The sequence below is a fragment of the Lupinus angustifolius genome, chromosome LG04 (genome assembly GCF_001865875.1).
Source record: "Lupinus angustifolius cultivar Tanjil chromosome LG04, LupAngTanjil_v1.0, whole genome shotgun sequence".
In the NCBI taxonomy this organism is placed as follows: Eukaryota; Viridiplantae; Streptophyta; class Magnoliopsida; order Fabales; family Fabaceae; genus Lupinus; species Lupinus angustifolius.
In genome coordinates this window covers 7,790,025-7,809,614 of record NC_032012.1, presented here as the reverse complement: position 1 = coordinate 7,809,614, position 19,590 = coordinate 7,790,025, and the positions used below count along the sequence as shown (strand labels likewise).

The window sequence follows — 19,590 nt, the reverse complement described above, 5'->3', positions numbered from 1 at the left end:
TACAATTAACCTTCTTTTTTTTTTCTTCCTTACCTGATTTACATCACCAAGAGGGACACCGAAACTACCTAACAGTGTCCCATTTTCTGTCCCGAGCAAATCAAAATTTTTTACTTTTTATTTTAAATTTGCTTTGTTCATGTGACAACATGACAGAGAATGAGACAACAACTTTGGAACCACAACAAGAGTCATTTCTTACAAAAACTTGAAAGCTGATACCACAAACAATTTTCCCAAGTAAAAGATCCACAACCACAAAAGAAGATTCCATCACATAAATATGATTTTATTAGTCTTATTATAATTTTATTTCCAATGGCATATTCCAAACTCTACAAAGTTGATGACACAATACACAAAAGCAACACAATTACAATATCAAAATCATTAAGCAAGTTCAAATGAAGTAAGCTTCTTGAAATGCAACCACGGCTTCTCATACACGACGGCTTGGTAATTTTTGGAACTGGCCACCAGGACGAGGCGGTAGTTAGTGCCGGAAACCACCTGAGACTCACCCTTCACAACGCTCTCAAGCTTCAATTTCTCACCAGATTGCTTGTTATGCTCGGTCACGGCGAAATCAGCGATCTCCTTCACGTGAGGGTCGTTGATGTTCTTGATTGGGGTCCAACCGCCGGCGAGAGCGGCGGCGGATATGGTGGAGAGAGAAAGTAAGAGGAGGGAAAGGAGAATAACGCAGTGAGATTTCATTGTCGGTGGTTATTGAAGGTTATGGTCTGTGGTGGTGGTGGTTGGAATTTATAGGCAGGAGAAGACTGAGAGCACGTAGAACTGCTTTCTAGAGAAGTATTCCCTCTAATTTCAAAATTGGATTGACCAGATTTGACTCGATTGATTTAAACCTAAGATCGGTTATTCGAATGATTTTCTTGAGTAAATCAAAAAATATTTTTTAAAAATCAATTAAAATGATATCATTTTATAATAAAAATCAATTATTTTTAACTTATATATAATTATGTTTGCTATTAGTTAACTTATATGGTAAAACGTTACCGTATTTAATTGAATTTTAACTTTATTTTTTGTTTATTATTTGATAATGTTTTTTGTTGATTATTTAATTAAGTATGATAATGTTTTTAAATTTAAAGTATGATATTATTAACTAATATTAAAAAAATTTAAAATTTTAATGTAACCCAAATTAATAGGTGTGACCCACTAGTCTAAGAATGACTCATGGTTTGTAGTAGTCATAATCGAGGGGTAAATAGAACATAATTAGTGATTGATAGTAGTCTAATAATATTGCCATTGTCCATTGAGTAAATATTATTTCCATTAATGAAGAAATAAGTATTATACAATAACACTTAAAGGATAATATATAATTAATGACCACAAAAAAAAATATATATAATTAGACTTTTATCATTTAATTTATTATAAAATCACATTTTTTGACGTAACAATCATTTATATCTTCCTTCCTAAGGAGTTATTTCTCCTAAATTTGCTGCTGATTTTGTGATGTAGCCACTTGCACACGTTTTACCATTAGACTGAACCCATCCGCGTAATACATCTCCATCAACTCATTGCTCTTATCCTTTTCTTATATTAAAATAAAAGAATGAGAAAATAAGGGATTAATTATGTAGTTTCACTAAAATTCAGGGGTGTCAATATAATTTATTCTTAAATAAAAGTTTGTTAATTTTAGATTTTTATTTCTTAAATAATAGTCTTTGTATAATAAAAAATTTATATTTATGCCCAATCATAACAAAACAAAAATATAAATAATATATTTTTAAAAATTTTAATTAATAAATTATGTTTTTGGTGTGTAACAAAATTTAAGAAATTTAACAAAACAGAAATAACGTTTGAGATGAAAATAAAACTCTTAATTTATGAGATTGTGTAATAAATTATGAGAATGTTTAATATTTGTATATAGTAAGTTAAATACATTTTGATAAGTGGATTGAATAAATATATCTTATTCTATTTTTTTCCATTTATGAAAAGCAATGAAAAAATAAGAGAAAAATATATGATGGATAGAATATTAGTTTTATAATTGTCAGTATATTATTCATCATTTATATTGAATCATATATTCTGAGATTGTGTAATAAATTATGAGAATGTTTAATATTTGTATATAGTAAGTTAAATACATTTTGATAAGTGGATTGAATAAATATATCTTATTCTAATTTTTTCCATTTATGAAAAGCAATGAAAAAATAAGAGAAAAATATATGATGAATAGAATATTAGTTTTATAATTGTCAGTATATTATTCATCATTTATATTGAATCATTATTGGTTATTCAAAACAAATATTCTCATTTAGATTAAACCATTATTAGTGTCTTACTTGTGACCGTTCACTCTTCTCATACCCTGATAACAAGTGTGGATAAATCTTCTCATTTATATTGCTATGTCCCTATGAACTGTGTGCTGTAGCCAACAAAAAGGCAATTACATCTGTTTCCACCCATTGGAAGGTTTATTACTTCGGTTACTCTGTTCCTTTATAAATGTCTAGTTTGACCCATATGAACAAAACATTAAATTTTTAAATTAAATTATTATTTTTCTTACTAAATCATTCTCAATTTCTTATATAATTAGATGACCTTATTCATGTTTCATAATATATTTAAATTTAAGAAAATTAAATTTATCCATTAAAGTCAATGGATTTAAATGAATATAATTCATTGAATAATTTTAGCGACGAATGCATTTGAATTCATCCATTATATTTATTGTATAAATATTTAATTCATCTAAAAAACAAACATTCACAATTTTTCGCTTTTCAATTTTGATTAATATCTCAACTTTCATTTTCTTTTTAGTATTTCTCACTTTCACTTTGAGTTTTTATTAAATTGAAGCAAATTGTAGGACATATAAATGTAATTAATATTAAAATTTTGTTCTTAAATACATAATATAATATATATATATATATATATATATATGTGGTTAAAGTTTACACATAAAACAATAAATATTGCATGTAGAATATTGAGAAAAAAAACTAAATGTTCAAAATTACCTTTTTAAAAAAATATTTCTTAAATATAAAAAACATCTTTTTCTTAAAAAATGATATTTGAAAGTGCCTTTTTCTATTAAAAAAAGTGACCTTAAAAAATATTTTTTTTAAATGCATCTTGAAAAGTCATTCTAAAAATACTTTATTGAAAGATTAATTGTTAAAAGAATGAGTTTGTTTTTAATTCTAATTAAAAAATCAAATTCATTAAATATTCACATGAAATGAAAATTAATTTGGTAATACAAAAAAACTAAGAATAATTGAATATGGTCATATAAATTCTAAAAAAAAAATACCACTTACGAATAAAGGAGGGGAGTAATAACTAGTATGATGGTTTCCAATGTTGCATTTCAATGTTTTTATTTTATTTTAATATAATAATAGAAAACATAGTAAATAGAGGTTGGGTAATTTAATTTCATGTTATAAAATATTAGTTAATTATGATTAAAAATTTTGAACATCAAATAAAGAAATGTAGATGAAATAGAAAGTTCTCCGCAAATAAATTTGTATTGGAATGTATTTCATAAAGTTATCTCATAAATTTGTTGACGATGAAATTAAAATTAGGCTTTGATATTTTAACTCCTATGCTTAAAATTTGGTTGAAATTCAAAGACCAATTTCATCATATCATCATCATCATATAATAATAGCAAAACATAGTAAATAGAGGTTGATTAATTTAATTTCATGCTATAAAATATTAGTTTAATTCTGCTTAAAAATGTTGAACATCAAACAAAAGAAATGAAGATGAAATAGAAAGTTCTCCACGAATAAATTTGTATTCAAATGCATTTCATAAACTTATCTCACATGGTTCGGATTTGATGATAAAATTAAAATTGGGCTTTGATATTTTAGCTCACATATGTTTAAATTTTAGTTGAAATTCAACCACCAATTTCATAGTATTATGATATTCACGTCCAACTACAAATTAGGGGGTAAACAGTTTCAATTTAAATCTCAAAACTGATAGAATCAAACCAAACGGTAAAATGTATGTTTGATTTGGTTTTACGACTCCATTCGATTGTTTTTTAAGGAACCATTTATGTTCAGTTTATGATTTTAGAAATTTAAGAACTATTATAACTGAACCGCATATTAAAGAAACTATGGAATGATATTTTATTGTTGCTTAAATTCTTCAACCAATTTTGTGACTTAAATTATAAGTTTTGTATGCATTGTAGTGTTATATATGTTACTAAATTGTTATTGTGTTAATATTATATATGTTATTGCTTACTAATTTGTTTTCCATTGTCTTGATGATTTGAAACATACATTCCAACTTTGTAATATTGAGTTTGAAATTAACATATATCATATATTGATATACATGTATTGTTATATTTATACTACTTAATAAAGGGAAAACATAAAATAACTATAAAATTATATATGTGATAATTCATTTTTTCTCCATAAATTATATAATTGTTATATATGTTATTAATAAATAATTATGAGTTTTAATTTTTTTACTCATATATATATATATAATTCATAATTTTTTATAATAATAGTAGTAGTGATTTTCTTTTTATGCACAAATAATATTTCTTGTAATACATTTTGAATTTTTAATTGATGCAATATTTTTTATAAAAAATAATAGGAAAAACCGTAGAACTGAACCGAACCATTCAAGAGCGGTTCAGTTCAATTCTGATAGTTAAATTTGTGGTTAATTGAACTGAATTGAACCATATATTTATATTCGATCATTGAAATGTATAAAAAACCAAACCGAAACGAACTTTTATCCCTCTACTAAAATTAATGAAGTTCAATTTCTAGCTCACCACTCAATTACAATTCTAACTTGTATAAAAAATCGTGCATATCATTCTTATCTTATTTTACCTCTTTTTTACAATGATTATATACTGAATCATGTTCCAAGGAATTGCTTATCCTTCTTAAAAAAATTAAAATATGTGCATACCAATTGATATTCTCTTTCATAAATTTAAAACTCTCTTAATTATTAAACCATTGGCATAATTCTTAGAATATAGGCATATAATAAACAATTTAGAAGGATACGAGTTATAAAAAAAAGCTTATTGGTATGTTTATAAATGAAACTATTAGCTACTATAATGAATCCGTATTATAGCTATTAGGTAGTGTAAGTTATTGGTAAAAAATTGTGTAGATATATATAATATGTAATATTTAAAGACAAATTCATTTATCTTTTTATTTTATTATTTAGAATTAAATTTTTAATGTATTATAAATTTTTTATTGATTGTTTACTTATTTCTATTACATCTTCGCACAAGTTTCTTTGGTTCCACATAATTTCACCATTAGATTGTATTTAATGAAAAGGATGTGGACGACTTTTTTTGGGTACATGGATGTAAACACTTTAATGAAAAGGATAAAATAACAAAGGAAAAAGTTGATATCAATTCTCACTCAATAAGGTTCTATTAAAATTTAAAACTTAAAAAAAAAATACCAAAATTTTGTTACATGGATGTGAATACTATTTTTCGATGTAGATGAAATTTTGTAAATTTTATTTATTTTTAAAGTATAAGATTCAATATAACTATATAAGTATATTTGGTAAATTTAGAATAAATTGTAAACATAACTTTTATTTATGAAAATTAAGTAAAAATGACACTTCTTTTATGATGGATTGTTTTTTGGATTACTTATTTTTTCCAACCAATTTCAATTTAGCGTTTTACCCTCAAATTCTAATAGAATAGTCTGCTTTTATCATTTTTTGTATTGTTCATTGTATGAATAGTCTGCTTTTTAACTTGTGTCTATATTTGTGATGTTTGTTCTTAATTATTAATATTGGTTTTATTTTGATATTTTTTTAGCCTTTGTGATAAGATATTAAAATATACAAACTAAACAAATTAACTTATATTTATTTTTAAGTTAAAATATCCAAACATGAACATATTACAATATGAATAGAGTGAACATTCAATTTTGTCTGACAAAAAAAGGCAACAAAAATATAATTTTTAAAGTGTTCTTGATAATATGATACAAAATGAAAATACATAATAAAACTATATCAATGCTATAAATTTTTCAATCAAATTTGATTTCATAATGATAATAGTAAAGGAAATATTTTATTTTGAAAAAATAATTTGAGGTATAAGATAAATTCAGATTCCCCTCTTAGAAAGAAATTATTCAAAGGACTTAGTGGTCATTTAATGGTCTGACACAACCTCAAAGTCAATCTCTTACTCAGTTTTTTTTATTTACAAATAAAAAAAAGTATTTAAAATCACTTAATTGACTCAATCGTTGTGAAATATTATTTGCTTGTCAATTTACATTTTATTTTTAAATTAAAAAATAAAAAGGTTTTAAGTGACTTACTTGACACTTATTAGCCTAGTAATTAAAGATTCCAGATTTTAAAAATAAACTTAATTTTATGTTTTAATTATATAAAAATAAAAAAATTGTAGCAATTTTTTGCAACTTAATAACAATCAAATAATTATCTTTACTGTCTTGTATGTTTTTTTATGGTACATGTTGAAAATTAAAAAAAAGAAGGAAAAACAAAGCAAAAAACGAAGAGAATCTAAATCATGACACATGTATGTAATGCAATAGTTTTTAGGATTTTAAAATGACTATGAAATTTATACTTAATTTTTTAAAGTCAAAATAATAGGAGTATCATAATAATATTTTACCACTATACAATTTTTAAGAGTTCTTTCTAAAAATTATTCAAGTAATCTAACACTTAATATTTAAATTTTAAATAGATTCAATGAATTACACATTCGATTGTAAATAAAATTAAATTATTTAAATAAATTAGAAGTGCTAATAAGAATAATATCTTTTTATTTTCAATCTGTATCAAATCACATGATATAAATAGAGGTCTCGAAAAAGATACTAATTAGGGTCCTCCTCATGCCGCATGTCTGCATACTGACACGCCTCTGATTGCTTGGGAGGACGTATTTCCTGGTATGTTTTTTTTTTTGTCTTTTATGCTTCTTAGTAACATACAACTAATAAATGATTTTTAATAACAATAAAAAAATTATAAATATAATATTAAATCACCAAAATTGTAAATTTGTATTTTAGTGATAAAATTAATAATACATTCATAAGTCATTTTTACTTTATATCTTACTTAATGAATAAAAAACTTTAAGCAAATTAATTATTTCTTACGACTAGAATTAATTACTTTTTGCTATATTGGTCATAGACCTGAATTTCACTTTCTTAAAGTTGGAAAGCAGTTAATAAATTAATAATCATCCAATTACACCTTATGATAAATATAAAAAACCTTTAAGCATAAAAGAATCAATTTTTAATTAATTTTTACCTCTTTAAATTAAACATCAATCTTGACTCAACAAACAAATTTTTTAACTAAAAAATTACACAATCTTAATTCAATAATAATCATAGAAATATGTGTTCGAAAAATCTTTAATGTAGACTTTAATGGTGACTAAACCATAACTAAAATGGATACCTACCTTAATTATTCTGAGAATATGATAGATGAACTTTAGAAGTTCTTAGTCTTGTATTAATCAACTCTATGTTCTTTGTCCTTATATACAAATAAATGTTCACAGTACAACATATAGGTTATTTGACTTTCTATTTGTAAACTATTTTTAGTCTTAGTTTCTCCTCTAATAGAATGAAGAGATTGACTTTGCATCTTATGTTATATCATGTTGTGTTATCTATAATGGAGAACCAAAACTCATTGTTTAAAAGAAGTGTATATACTTTTTTATAAATAGTGATGTTACTTGATTTTCTTATGTCTATATCCATTTACTTTACTTGAATTAGATCATTTTAGTTTAATGACTTAAATAATAATGACTCTAAATATATTTAAACATTATACCCAAAATTTATTATAATTTACAAGAGCAAGAACTTTTATTGTCACACATAACAAAAAGAGAATTTTTATTAATAAATAAAATAATAATCAAATAACTTTGAGTATAATGATGATTTTCTATTTTTGACCATAAAAATATCATAAAAATATGGTGACATATTCAAACCATCATGTAGATAAATTTAGAAAAAATCGGGTGCAACAAACGAAAATTAAAAAGATAATCACTACCAAATATACAATAAAAACTTCAAAAGAATACTCTTTATTCAAAATTTAACAAATTTATAATTGCAGTCATCTTTATCATCACCTTTGCACACAATACATCCCATAATTTCCAAAAGCCATGCGGGCCCCACCATGGATTGTTTCAGAAAAAGCCGAAAATAACAGCAGATAAATCGTAACCGTCCAATAATCTCGCATGGCCGCACGATCTTCAGCTAGCGTTGTCGCATGCGAGTTTCATGTGTCCTTCACCACACGCTAACACTGCCCACACCAGATAACTAGATAAGTATTCCTATTCCCTATCCCTACTCCTTCGTAATAAATAAAATACATTTAATAAAAATTGAAATTACTTATTATCTTTATATACTAAGATAAAATTATAATAATATTATAATATTTATAATTTAATATAAAAGCATAACATTACATTTATGACTCATTCATGGATGATGATGAAAATCCTAACAGAACACACTTAGAGCAGAAAATTCAAACGCCACCGTTTTAGCTTAACTTGACTCGCCGGAAAATCCTAACAACTTTTGCTTCTTTTCACTACTTTAAGCGCCGTTTATTTCATAATCGCTTTTCTCTCAGGTCGCCACTGATATGCTTTCTCCGGCGCGGCGGAGCTGGCTTTCCTGAATGTCTGTGATCGAAACAACCAACGTTGATTTTTTCAATCAATGCAATCACTCCTCAAAGCACATATTCGACGATTGTGTTCCCATTATCGACGACTGCGCCGTTGATTTCCAATTCCGGATGAAGAAAGACGAACCGAAAGCCGTGAATTCCACCTCCAACGCCGCAGTGATGTCCACCGAAGTCATCGATAGGGTTTCCAACGCGCGATCGGCGCCGTTAAATGTTTGCGCCGCTTCAAACTCCGAGTCGACTCGGTATAACTCGCGGTTACAGTTCTTCGTCAGAATGATTTCCAACACCGTTGTGATGCATGCGTGTCCGCAAGATAGTGTGAGATCGGTGCATGAGCGAATCGAAATGATTACTGGAATTCCGATTACGGAGCAGTGTTTTATATACAGAGGGAAACATCTTCGGTGGGAGCAGACTCTGTACGAATGCGCGATTGAAAGCGACGCGAGTGTTCAAATGGTTGGTCGTATGAGAAGTACGCTGCACCCGCGAGGTTGGCAAATAATGGAGGAAATGGTTTCAATGATTTTGCGTCTCTGCAGAGGAGAAATAATTCATTATTCTCTCCAAATCATCAAGGATTTGATGACTACTTATTTGAACCCGACTTGGAAGAAAATTAAGGACTATACGAAATTCGACAGCGAATATGCTACTTCGTATTTCAACATTTTCTTATCATCCAATGCTCATGGGCTTTTGGTTATGCTCTATATTTCATCCGGTCGAAGTTACAAGCAACTCGCAGATTTGGCTATTAAGCATTTCATGAGTTCATGTCAAACTATCATAAATAGAGCATTGCAATGTCAGCGTGCTCGTTTGGTCTTGGAATTCTGTAAGGTTCTCAAGAGAGTAGGGAGTGATGATCCTTTGTACATGTTCAGTCGAAATACTTTCATATCATTGTTGGAGACTGCTAAAGTTTCATATTGTTCTGTGAATGGTAAAGGGAATCTCTTGCTTCAAGATATTTCGCCCTTTGTTCGTGAGCTTGCGGATAAATTGTTGAGGGATTTGGATTTGAGTAAGGTAGTCCCCCTCTGTTTGGGGCCGTTGATCAATGATGTGAGGGATTTTTCTGCATTCTTGGTCCCTATGAGGAAGGGAATCAACGAGCTGCAAACATCGAAGGATTCAAGCAAAATCAAAGAGCTGCATACTTTGAAGGGTTCTATAATTGATGATGAGAATCTCCATGAAGAGCTATTGCGTGCATCACTAGAGGCTGATAACCTTCATCTCATATTTATTCAGCTGTTGAGAAAAATGGGCGAGTGCCTTCACAACATGGAGGGATGCTTGGCTAACAAGGAAATCGGGGCAGGGGATTTTGTCTCTCCAGCATGGTCTCAGTATCTTTCCATCTTGAAGGAACTGTATCAAATCACTAAGCTCTATGATGGTACTGAAGATATGTTTTGGAGAGTACTGATGCCGCGAAGACGCATGGTGTGTCTACTAATTGTTAAATTTGCTAAGAGAACGGATGACCATCGTTGGATTCTTGATCACAAAGCTGTGACCGATTTTGAGTCTCGGAGGCATCTGGTGTTGATGCTTTTCCCCGGTGTAAGAGAAGACTTTGTGGAGCTGCATGAGATGCTTATTGACAGGTCTAAGTTATTTGCCGAGTCTTTTAACTACATAAAACAAGCAGAGGCTGCATCTCTTCGTGCTGGCCTATTTATGGAATTCAAAAACGAGGAAGCTACCGGACCAGGCGTACTGAGGGAGTGGTTTTATTTGGTTTGTCATGCAATATTTAATCCGCAAAATGTTCTCTTTTTGGCATGCCCAAATGACAGAAGGAGATTTTTCCCTAATCCTGGTAAGATAATCTGGAAAACTTAATGGATTTTCCCTTCAGGTGTTTATCAAGCATTGGTAGTATTTCCAAATCTCAAATGTTTGACAACATCTTATGTTGTTCATGTGTCCTTCCAAAAGAAATACTGATATGAAAACAATCATTGAATGTTCACTGTGTGATATTTCTTAGGATAATAAAACCCATTGCTTTTCTCCCATCAGTAGTCAACTAGTCATGAAATGTGCATTTTGTAACATGTCAAGTCATTAGCATTTTGTGAATTTGTCACTAAACTCGAGTTTCCATTTGTTATCATTAGGGATTATGATTGCTTAGTCCATGCTGAGTATTTATGTCACTTGTTGTACATGCTACACACCCCATTAGGCGGGAGCTTCGTGGTCCGCCCTTTTGTTTCCTATGTCAGTAGATATTATTAAAATCAGTCCTGCACAATCAACCTTATTTTATTTTCCGTCTACTTGTCTGCAGCATCCAAGGTAGATCCTATGCACCTAGAGTACTTCAAGTTCTCTGGTCGTGTTATTGCATTAGCTCTGAAGCATAGAGTGCAAGTGGGTATTGTTTTAGATCGTGTGTTTGTCGTGCAATTGATGGGAAGGCGTATTACTTTAGAAGATATACAGGATGCAGATCCTTACTTTTATAGTAGTTGCAAGCAAATATTGGAGATGGATGCTGATTTCATTGATTCGGATGCATTAGGACTAACCTTTGCTACAGAGGTGGAGGAATTAGGACACAGGAAAGTGGTTGAGCTTTGCCGTGGAGGGGAACGCCGTGCAGTGAATAGTAAGAACAGGGAGAAGTATGTTAATCTTCTTATACAGAGCCGTTTTGGAATGTCCGTATTTCAGCAGGTATTTTATTTTGCCAAGGGTTTTGCTGATATACTCTCCGACTCAAAGCTCCGGCAGTTCTTCTTTCAAAGTTTAGAGCTCAAAGATCTTGATTGGATGCTGCATGGGAGTGAAAAAACCATCTCTGTTGAGGATTGGAAGGCTCATACAGAGTATAATGGCTATAAAGAGAGTGACCATCAGATATCTTGGTTTTGGGAGGTATGTTGGATACTAGTTTTATGGAATTACAATATTTTTACTAGTTTTGGGAGGTATGTTGGATGCTGATTTTGTCATCCCTCTATTTCTTTGTCTTTCTATTTCCGTTTCTTTATTTCATTTTCCTTAGTGAATTTAACTTTTTTTACCCTTTCCCCATTCAAAGAATATGCGAATTTGATTTGGTTTCTATAGGCAGGAATGCCTTTGTCTAACCTGGCAAAAGGGTTTCCGTGGCCTTGATGCTTCTTGGAAAGCATCACTGTCTTTGCTACTTATGAAGTATTCCATTTCCACAAAGGAAATATTTTCCTGGTTACAACTTCAAACCTCTATTGAAATCCACTTCTTCCCTAAACCTTGACAACTATCATGCTAGAATTCTCTTCTGTGTTTGTTTAATTTATTCCTTTCATCTCGCCTTGGTCGGTTCTACCTTAGTTGTGCTACTTGTAATAGATATTTCCCCCTTAAGTCCATTTATGCCTCTAAATAGAATGTTTTTGTTACCCAAGCTTGTATTCATAATTATGATTCTTTGTTTACAAAAAAGGAATGCTAAAGTGTTATGGATGTCTAACTTTATGAGTCATTCCGTTTTCATATTAGCGAATTTATCCAAAGTAGTAGTTTCACCTTTTGTTGAGATGTAATATGTCAGAACCATTCTTTCCTGAAAAAACTGTTGAAGATCTCTTTTTCTCTAAAATTAGGTTGGTTATTGCAGCTTTTGAAGTAATTCTTTCTTGAATGTTTTTCAAGCAATTCAGACATTTGCTAGGAGATGCTTCTCAATTTTTTATTTTTTAATATTATTATATTCTGTTAAAAAAACTGTGCAGATTGTTGGGAGAATGTCAGCAGAACAAAGGAATATTCTCCTCTTCTTTTGGACATCTGTGAAACATTTACCAGTTGAAGGTTTCCGTGGTTTGGCCTCTCGTCTATACATCTATAAGTCCCTGGAACCTGATGATCACCTTCCTTCGTCTCACACATGCTTTTATAGGCTGTGTTTCCCAGCATATTCATCTAAGGCTATCATGCGAGATCGGTTTGGAATCATCACTCAAGAACACATTGGTTGCAGTTTTGGTACCTGGTGAATAGACCATGCAATCTGGCTAATGGTTTTGACTGCACATAACATCGGTACTCAGTTCTGTACAGATTATAGGATCGTTATATCTATTCTCAAATTGGATTCTCCACTTGATCATCTGTCACATGTTTATATGGTGTCAAGTGTCCAATAAAACAGGATTGAAGGAAAGGATATTTGATGATGTTTGGTGGTCATTCTTGTAAATAGGTGTCGGTTCATCCTGCCATGAGTACGTTTGAACAATCATGCTCAACTTTTTTGGTACAACTCAGAGCAACTTGAACTCTTTATAATCTCCTAAGAATTAGTATTTTATCATTTTGATTATTTATCTATTGTGTTAGGGTGTCCTACCTTCTCTTCCTCCACCTCAAGAGAGGGGGGCTTTGAACTTTCAGGTGAAAGGATAAACTTTTTATCAGTGATGTTTAGAAAATTATTAGATGTGATGAAAAGCAATATTTGTGACAACGTCCTTCGTATGTGAAGTTGTGTCTTACTCGTTTGTTACGTACAAGTTTTCACTTAATAATGGTAGATCTATTTTCTATTAGAAGGAAATGTAGTGCAGTGTTAAACATCAAAATATATTTCTACTTTTTTAGTAACAGCAATGTTTTCTATACACCTAGAATGAATACCTTTTTATTTAGGGAAAAGAGAAAAAGAAATTGATAGTGAGATATTGATAGAAGGGATCTTCTACAAAAAAACATTGTTGTTTTAACCATGATTCATTTCCCCCTCACCTTTATTTGTTACTAGTTATCCTCCAATTTCCTGCAATGATTTTTGGATTATCAGATTCTTGGAAGCAGAAAATTCTCTTATTTTATTTTCTTTTTTTGTTAAATCCCCATGTAGCCTACTAATTCATGTTCAAGCAGAAATATATGAAGGACTAGTTTATGTGGAAAGAGCAGATAAACAACATGGAATTTCTTTGTGTAAAAACAAGATAATTAAGTAAATATCATTTATTCAAACCTAGAGAAACAAAACACACCATGACAAACTCATTTATCTCTCTAGGAACCAATACCCAATCCACAAACTGCAGCTTCTATAGCTCACTTTAATACATTACACAACCCCATAGAATTTCTTTCTAATATCCACCACCAGTTGGCATGTATTCTGATGTGGAGCCAAGTTCTGTGCTTATATGTGGCTATATCCCCCATATTCAAAGGCTTATCATAATAATAATAATAATAGTAATAATAATAAAATAAACATAGAAATAGAGCAGAAAAGCTTTTCAACCTTGACAGTACAACATGCAAAAGGGTAGACCTGATCAGCTGATCCCAACAACTATGTGGTGATCTTATATTCCATTCATATAGGTCTAAGCCTCAGTCTTCTCAGCAGGAACTTCAACAGTGGCTTCCACTGCTGGCTCGGTTGGTTTGTTTTCCTCCACTGCTGTTTCTGGTGCTGATTCTGTTTCACTAGTTGCTTTAGCCTCCTCAACTTTTGCCTCTTCTTTCACTTCTTCAGTTTTTTCCTCTGTTGCCTCTGTTAACTCTGGTGCTGGATTTTCTGCCTCAGGCTTAGCTTCCTCTGTTGTCTCAATTGTTACATCCTTGTTTTCAACTTGATCTTCAGTTTCTGGAGCAGCTGGTGCTTCTGTTGTTGCTGCTGTTGCTTCTACCTTTGGTTCTTCAATGGTTTCTACCTTCGGTTCTTCGGTGGCTGGTTGCTCTTGGGCAGCAACCTCAGCTTCTGGTTGTTCTGAGGCAGGAACCTCAGTCGATGGTTGTTCTGGGATTGGTTCCTGGGTCTTTGCTACCTCAGTTGTTTCATTTTCTTGAACTGTTGTTGGTACTTGCTGTGCAACCTGCAAGTGCAAGATCCATTTTCATTTAACAATAGTAAATAAGTTAATGGAAGAGATAAATGAAAAATCAAATAATGTGTTATGACTTATGGTATTGATCAATGATCTTTACTTTGGATGTTACTGTGATTACAAAACATAGAAAACAAGATGTACATGGAATGTTAATAGCAACCCAATTCTACAAAATACAAACTGATGAATATTCAATTCTTTATATTGATTTATGTATGCAATCTAAGCATAAGAGAAGTATAACAACACAAAAAATAAAAAGAAAGTAGTGATTTGTATATGTTGATTATTAGTAGGAGTATAAGATGTGATGTGCTTATAATATTGCAAGAGATCTATGAGTACTACTATCCCAAAAGCAATATATAACTTGATCATGTAAAAGTTGGAACAAAGAGGAACTTTATGTTTGAGTTATACCTCAACAGTGGCCATTTGGAAAGAAGAGAAGGGATTGGAATAGAGCTTAAAGAAAAAAGGTTGAAAAGTGTATGAATGAGCAAAGAAGGGAAAGAGAAAGAGTGTTTGTGAGTGAAGTGCGAAGTTGATGAAAGGTAGAGAGGCTTATATAGAGTCTTCAATAGTAGAAATGTCCAACATAGTGTGTGTCATCACTTCAACGAATCTTTTACAACCCATGTCACTCACAACAATTATGTCCACTTGTAAATGTTTTATTTTTCCTTTTCTTTATTTTCATTTTTTTGTATAATGCAAGTTTATAAAAATATGAATTGAATTAAACTCATTTATAGATATTGTCAAAAAAAAAAATATATATATATATATATAGACGGTTGTTAGTTGTTACCAATATAAATGTGCAATACAGTGCGACCCTTCTATAGTAGATATAATAAATTAGCATATTTATTTACAGAAAAACAAATTACTGTATTTAACTTATTTTTCAATATATATTTAATTAAAGGATGCAATAGGTTGGTTTTTGAGTCCTTTCTAGGTTAATAAAACTTAATGGAATATTCCGGAATTAAAAATAAAAATAACTATTATTGTAGGAATCTAATGCTTAAAGTTATTGAGCCAATCGGGTGAACAATGATATAATTCTTGTTTTTTTGTTTATAATAAAGAGAAAAATATCATCTCATTATAAATAAAAAGATAAAAATACGATATAGTTTTCTAGCCTCGTTGGACTTAGTACTGATCCTATCATCAATCTGGTGTATGGTCCTATCGGATGAAACTAGGGTTAGGTTTACTCATTCTACAAAAATAAGAAAATAGAGGTGACAATAATATGGGTTAGAGCAATAATAGTATATGCATGTTATTTAATAATTTTAAACAATAAAGAATACACTTATAATTAATTAAATAATATATAAACAAAAAAATTAATTTATAATAAAGAGTTGTGATATTCTTCGATCATTGCAGCAACTTATTCAGGAAATCGAAGCTTGGCTATTGTTTAATATGTAAACAAACAACTTTTTTGTTTGAGATGTTTGGTACTCCAATCATGCACATTATTAAATTTTTATTAATCCAAGTGGAGTTGGAAAGACTTGTTTATAAGAAAATAAATTTCTCCCCAACACCTATTCTTCTCATTAAATTCATTACTATTTAGAACCATATATATTTATTGATATACAAATAAACAATTTGATGATAAAAACACGAGAAAAAAATATATTGTAAGAGTTTTATATACAATTAGTCTATCATTTATTTTTAATCATTATTCATTCTTTAAAACGATATAATGTCTATGTATAAATTTTTACACTCACATAGATAATATACTCTAAAAACATTCTTAAAACCTAGGTAAGTATGACCAGCATGTTTTTCCTACAGAGTGGGGTTTAATGTGTTTGAATGATTATCATGCATTCATGTTCAGAGGTTTCTTTTTACTTAGGTTGTTGTAAGTTGTAACACGTTCAAAAGGTGTTTTACACTCTGGACTGAATGGAATCGAATCGATCATATGTATTAATATCAATAAATTCAGGACCATCAAATTTCATGAAATTATAATCTATGTGTTGTATTGTATGAGAAAAAATGAGTCATCACACAGTTACTTCAATAAATTAGATAAACCAATTACTTTATGGTTAATAGGTGGGTTACCGATTCAAGAATCTTGTTTTCTAATGTTAATACTAGTTATATGAATAAAATGTTATACTAATCTAAAAATCTTCCTAGCCATAAAAAATACATGTTATTTGAAATGATACATAAACTTCATGTTGGTAAAAGATAGTACATATCACATTTATATGATTAGGAGAATTTTTAAATCTATTTTCCAGTATATTTTTCTAAATGAAAAGGTGAACTTGTGTTTGCCAAAATTAATGTTTTTGAGAATAGTTTTGTTAACGGAAAAATATTATTTGCATGCTTAAAGTATGTTATATAGATAATTTTATGATAATATAATTATTATAGTCGCATATTATACATATTCTAAACAAGTGTCTAATTATGGTGACAAATAAACATTTTTTTATTATCTAATTGGTAATTAAATTAGATCAAGGAAACAAAGGACCTAGGCCGGTGGCTGCTGTGGGATCCAGACATCATCATCACCGTCCAAATGAAATATTGGAGCCACATCAAACAAAATAGGAGAATATAAAGTGAGTTTTTTTTTGGAGAATAATGATTTTAAATTTGCTTTAAAATTTAACTCGTAAACAAATTTTAAAGTTAAAAGATTATTATCCTTCCATGTCCTACACTCATGACTGGGCCACAATTCCACTAGTTCGATTTGCTACATCATAATATAATATATATAGAAAATGAGTTATTTCATAATTTTTAAATATTATGTTAAAATTAATTTAAAAATTGGACCCTTAACATTCATCTCATAATTTCTACCCTCTAGTAGTAAAGATGTTCTTAAGTCTTAATACTATGCATATAATCATATTCCTCTTACATTAATTTTGTAACAAAATATGTGTTATTGTTATACTTTATATATTACCAACTTTGGACTAACTTTTTTTTAGAGGTCATTACAAACTACAAAGTTGGTAAGATATAAATGCTGATTATTTATCACAAATTTTCCTCTTGCATCTCTCACCTTCTTTTTAAGCATTATTTTGGATTTTACCAATTTGGCCATTTCACATTTTCACATGCTAAATTACCCTTTGTATTTCATTGGATCCTTATACGTCTTATCATTCCTTTGGCTAAGCCACTATCATTTTGTCTATGAAATTATAAAACTTTGTTATGAATCTTCATGATCGTGCTCATCTAAAGTATGAAGATATTCTTTAAAAAGTTGTATTGTTTAGTAAAACATTTTGTATTTTATAAGTGAAGTTCTTGTTATATATTCTAACACCTTAGTAATAATATTAAGAATCTTTTCTAACAAAATATTTTTCATATACATAAACATCTAGACTAAATACAAGACTATATATAACCCGAGTATTTTTAAGGGGAATCCCAGTTTCTTTAATTTCATGGTTTTTGATCCATTCTCTAAAATACATTTTGCTAGGTTTAAAATTCTTATATTATTTCGAACTTGTAAGTAAGCTAAAATGTCTTCTTCTCTAATTGCGTGTCACAATTATCTGTTCTATCTATCGCACGTCTCTTTGATTTCCAGCTTTCTCTATTTAAGTGCCTTATTTCTTTAAAACTCTAATCCTAGATGATATATAATGTCTATCAATAATGTATACAAACTTAGTGAAAACAATAACCAAATATAAAAAAATCACACAATTAATTAGTCAGATGCAAGAAATCGTGTGCATCAACAATTTAGAATTTTATGTATTGTCAGTTTATCATGTAACATTCATTTTTAATTATTGTTAATTCTTTAAAAAAATCAATAAATATCAAATGATTATGTATAAGTCTTTATACTAATATTGTATTGATATTACACTCTTATTTATATCATTGTTTCAAACTTGATTCAATTAAAATAATAAATATAAGCGTTTGTGGATGAAAAATGAAATTTTAATAGTAAACCCATAAAATATAATTTGGAAGGATTATAGTAAAAAATATAATTAAAAAAGTTTGAAGTTCTTAAGATACTTATGATGATATGTGAAAAAGTTGGAGGCGGTGGAAAGACCCCACTTTATGGGACCTCACACCTCAAGAATGAAAGATTGGTATATGTGATTTGATTTGGTGCCGTGAACCTTAGCTTCACTCCTAACTAATAATATAATGCCATGCATGTTCATGCTTACTAGGATCACACCTTTCAATTATTTGCTTCATGTCTGGCCTGAACCTTGATTGCATCATATTGGACTGTGAGTATTGGGTATTCTAAGTATAAATGAAGAAGTCATACATTGGGCAAAAATGAATGGGTTAAATGACATATAAGTGGGTGAACTCATAGATCTAATGACTTGATCAGATATAAGGATAGCAAACATGAAAAGGATTTACAAAACATGAGAGAAAATGATATTCTAAGAAATAGAGAAAAAATAATAAGAGCAAGTGAATTAAAATCCAAAACTATGTTATTTCTATCTAATTGAGGAATAAGAGATGGGAAATAAGAAGATAAGGACAAATAAGATTTATCTTGGACACTAAATATTAGTGGGTCTATTGTGAGTTAATCTCTTAATTTTTGAGATGGAGGAAATTCGGAGATCATACGCAATGGTGAATTACACTAACATTTTGAACGGCTGCAGACCATTTTTTCATTTTTTCACAAATTTATATAATTTCAGTAAGTTAACTTGGATTTTATTTTATCCCAATAACTCTAAATGTTTTATTTTGGTTTAGTTTTAGAGTTGAATTTTAGAGGGAAAAAAAGATAAAGCTTAATAGCTATGAAATACACTCT

General features: G+C 29.5%; 3 protein-coding genes across 5 annotated transcripts; 1 reads left to right on the top strand and 2 right to left on the bottom strand.

Annotated features, from left to right (window-relative positions):
- On the bottom strand, window positions 279–755 carry LOC109345451 (cysteine proteinase inhibitor 5-like). Its single transcript, XM_019584448.1, has one exon. It carries the CDS (start codon window positions 715–717, stop codon window positions 391–393), a length of 327 nt encoding a protein of 108 aa, XP_019439993.1. The 5' UTR covers window positions 718–755; the 3' UTR covers window positions 279–390.
- Window positions 8,654–13,356, top strand: LOC109345444 (E3 ubiquitin-protein ligase UPL5-like). 3 transcript variants are annotated; one of them, XR_002107417.1, is made up of 4 exons: window positions 8,654–10,702; window positions 11,177–11,766; window positions 12,609–13,100; window positions 13,216–13,356. XR_002107417.1 is itself a non-coding variant. In XM_019584439.1 (3 exons), the coding sequence occupies exons 1-3, from the start codon at window positions 8,857–8,859 to the stop codon at window positions 12,870–12,872; spliced, it is 2,700 nt and encodes an 899-aa protein (XP_019439984.1). In that variant the 5' UTR covers window positions 8,654–8,856; the 3' UTR covers window positions 12,873–13,200. The 3 variants fall into 3 exon arrangements, 2 of the variants coding, with proteins under 2 accessions (XP_019439984.1, XP_019439985.1); XM_019584439.1 differs by lacking the exon at window positions 13,216–13,356 and having other exon boundaries at window positions 12,609–13,200; XM_019584440.1 differs by lacking the exons at window positions 12,609–13,100; window positions 13,216–13,356 and adding an exon at window positions 11,962–12,599.
- On the bottom strand, window positions 13,816–15,288 carry LOC109345446 (major latex allergen Hev b 5-like). Its single transcript, XM_019584441.1, has 3 exons — window positions 15,150–15,288; window positions 14,216–14,714; window positions 13,816–14,174 (listed from the first exon to the last, which is right to left on the bottom strand). The coding sequence occupies exons 1-2, from the start codon at window positions 15,162–15,164 to the stop codon at window positions 14,223–14,225; spliced, it is 507 nt and encodes a 168-aa protein (XP_019439986.1). The 5' UTR covers window positions 15,165–15,288; the 3' UTR covers window positions 13,816–14,174; window positions 14,216–14,222.

Coding starts and splice junctions, on each gene's coding strand:
- LOC109345444 (XM_019584439.1), top strand. CDS start 8,857: ATGTCTGTGATCGAAACAACCAACGTTGATTTTTTCAATCAATGCAAT. Junction 10,703..11,176: donor GAGATTTTTCCCTAATCCTG/GTAAGATAATCT, acceptor ACTTGTCTGCAG/CATCCAAGGTAGATCCTATG. Junction 11,767..12,608: donor AGATATCTTGGTTTTGGGAG/GTATGTTGGATA, acceptor AAAACTGTGCAG/ATTGTTGGGAGAATGTCAGC.
- LOC109345451 (XM_019584448.1), bottom strand. CDS start 717: ATGAAATCTCACTGCGTTATTCTCCTTTCCCTCCTCTTACTTTCTCTC.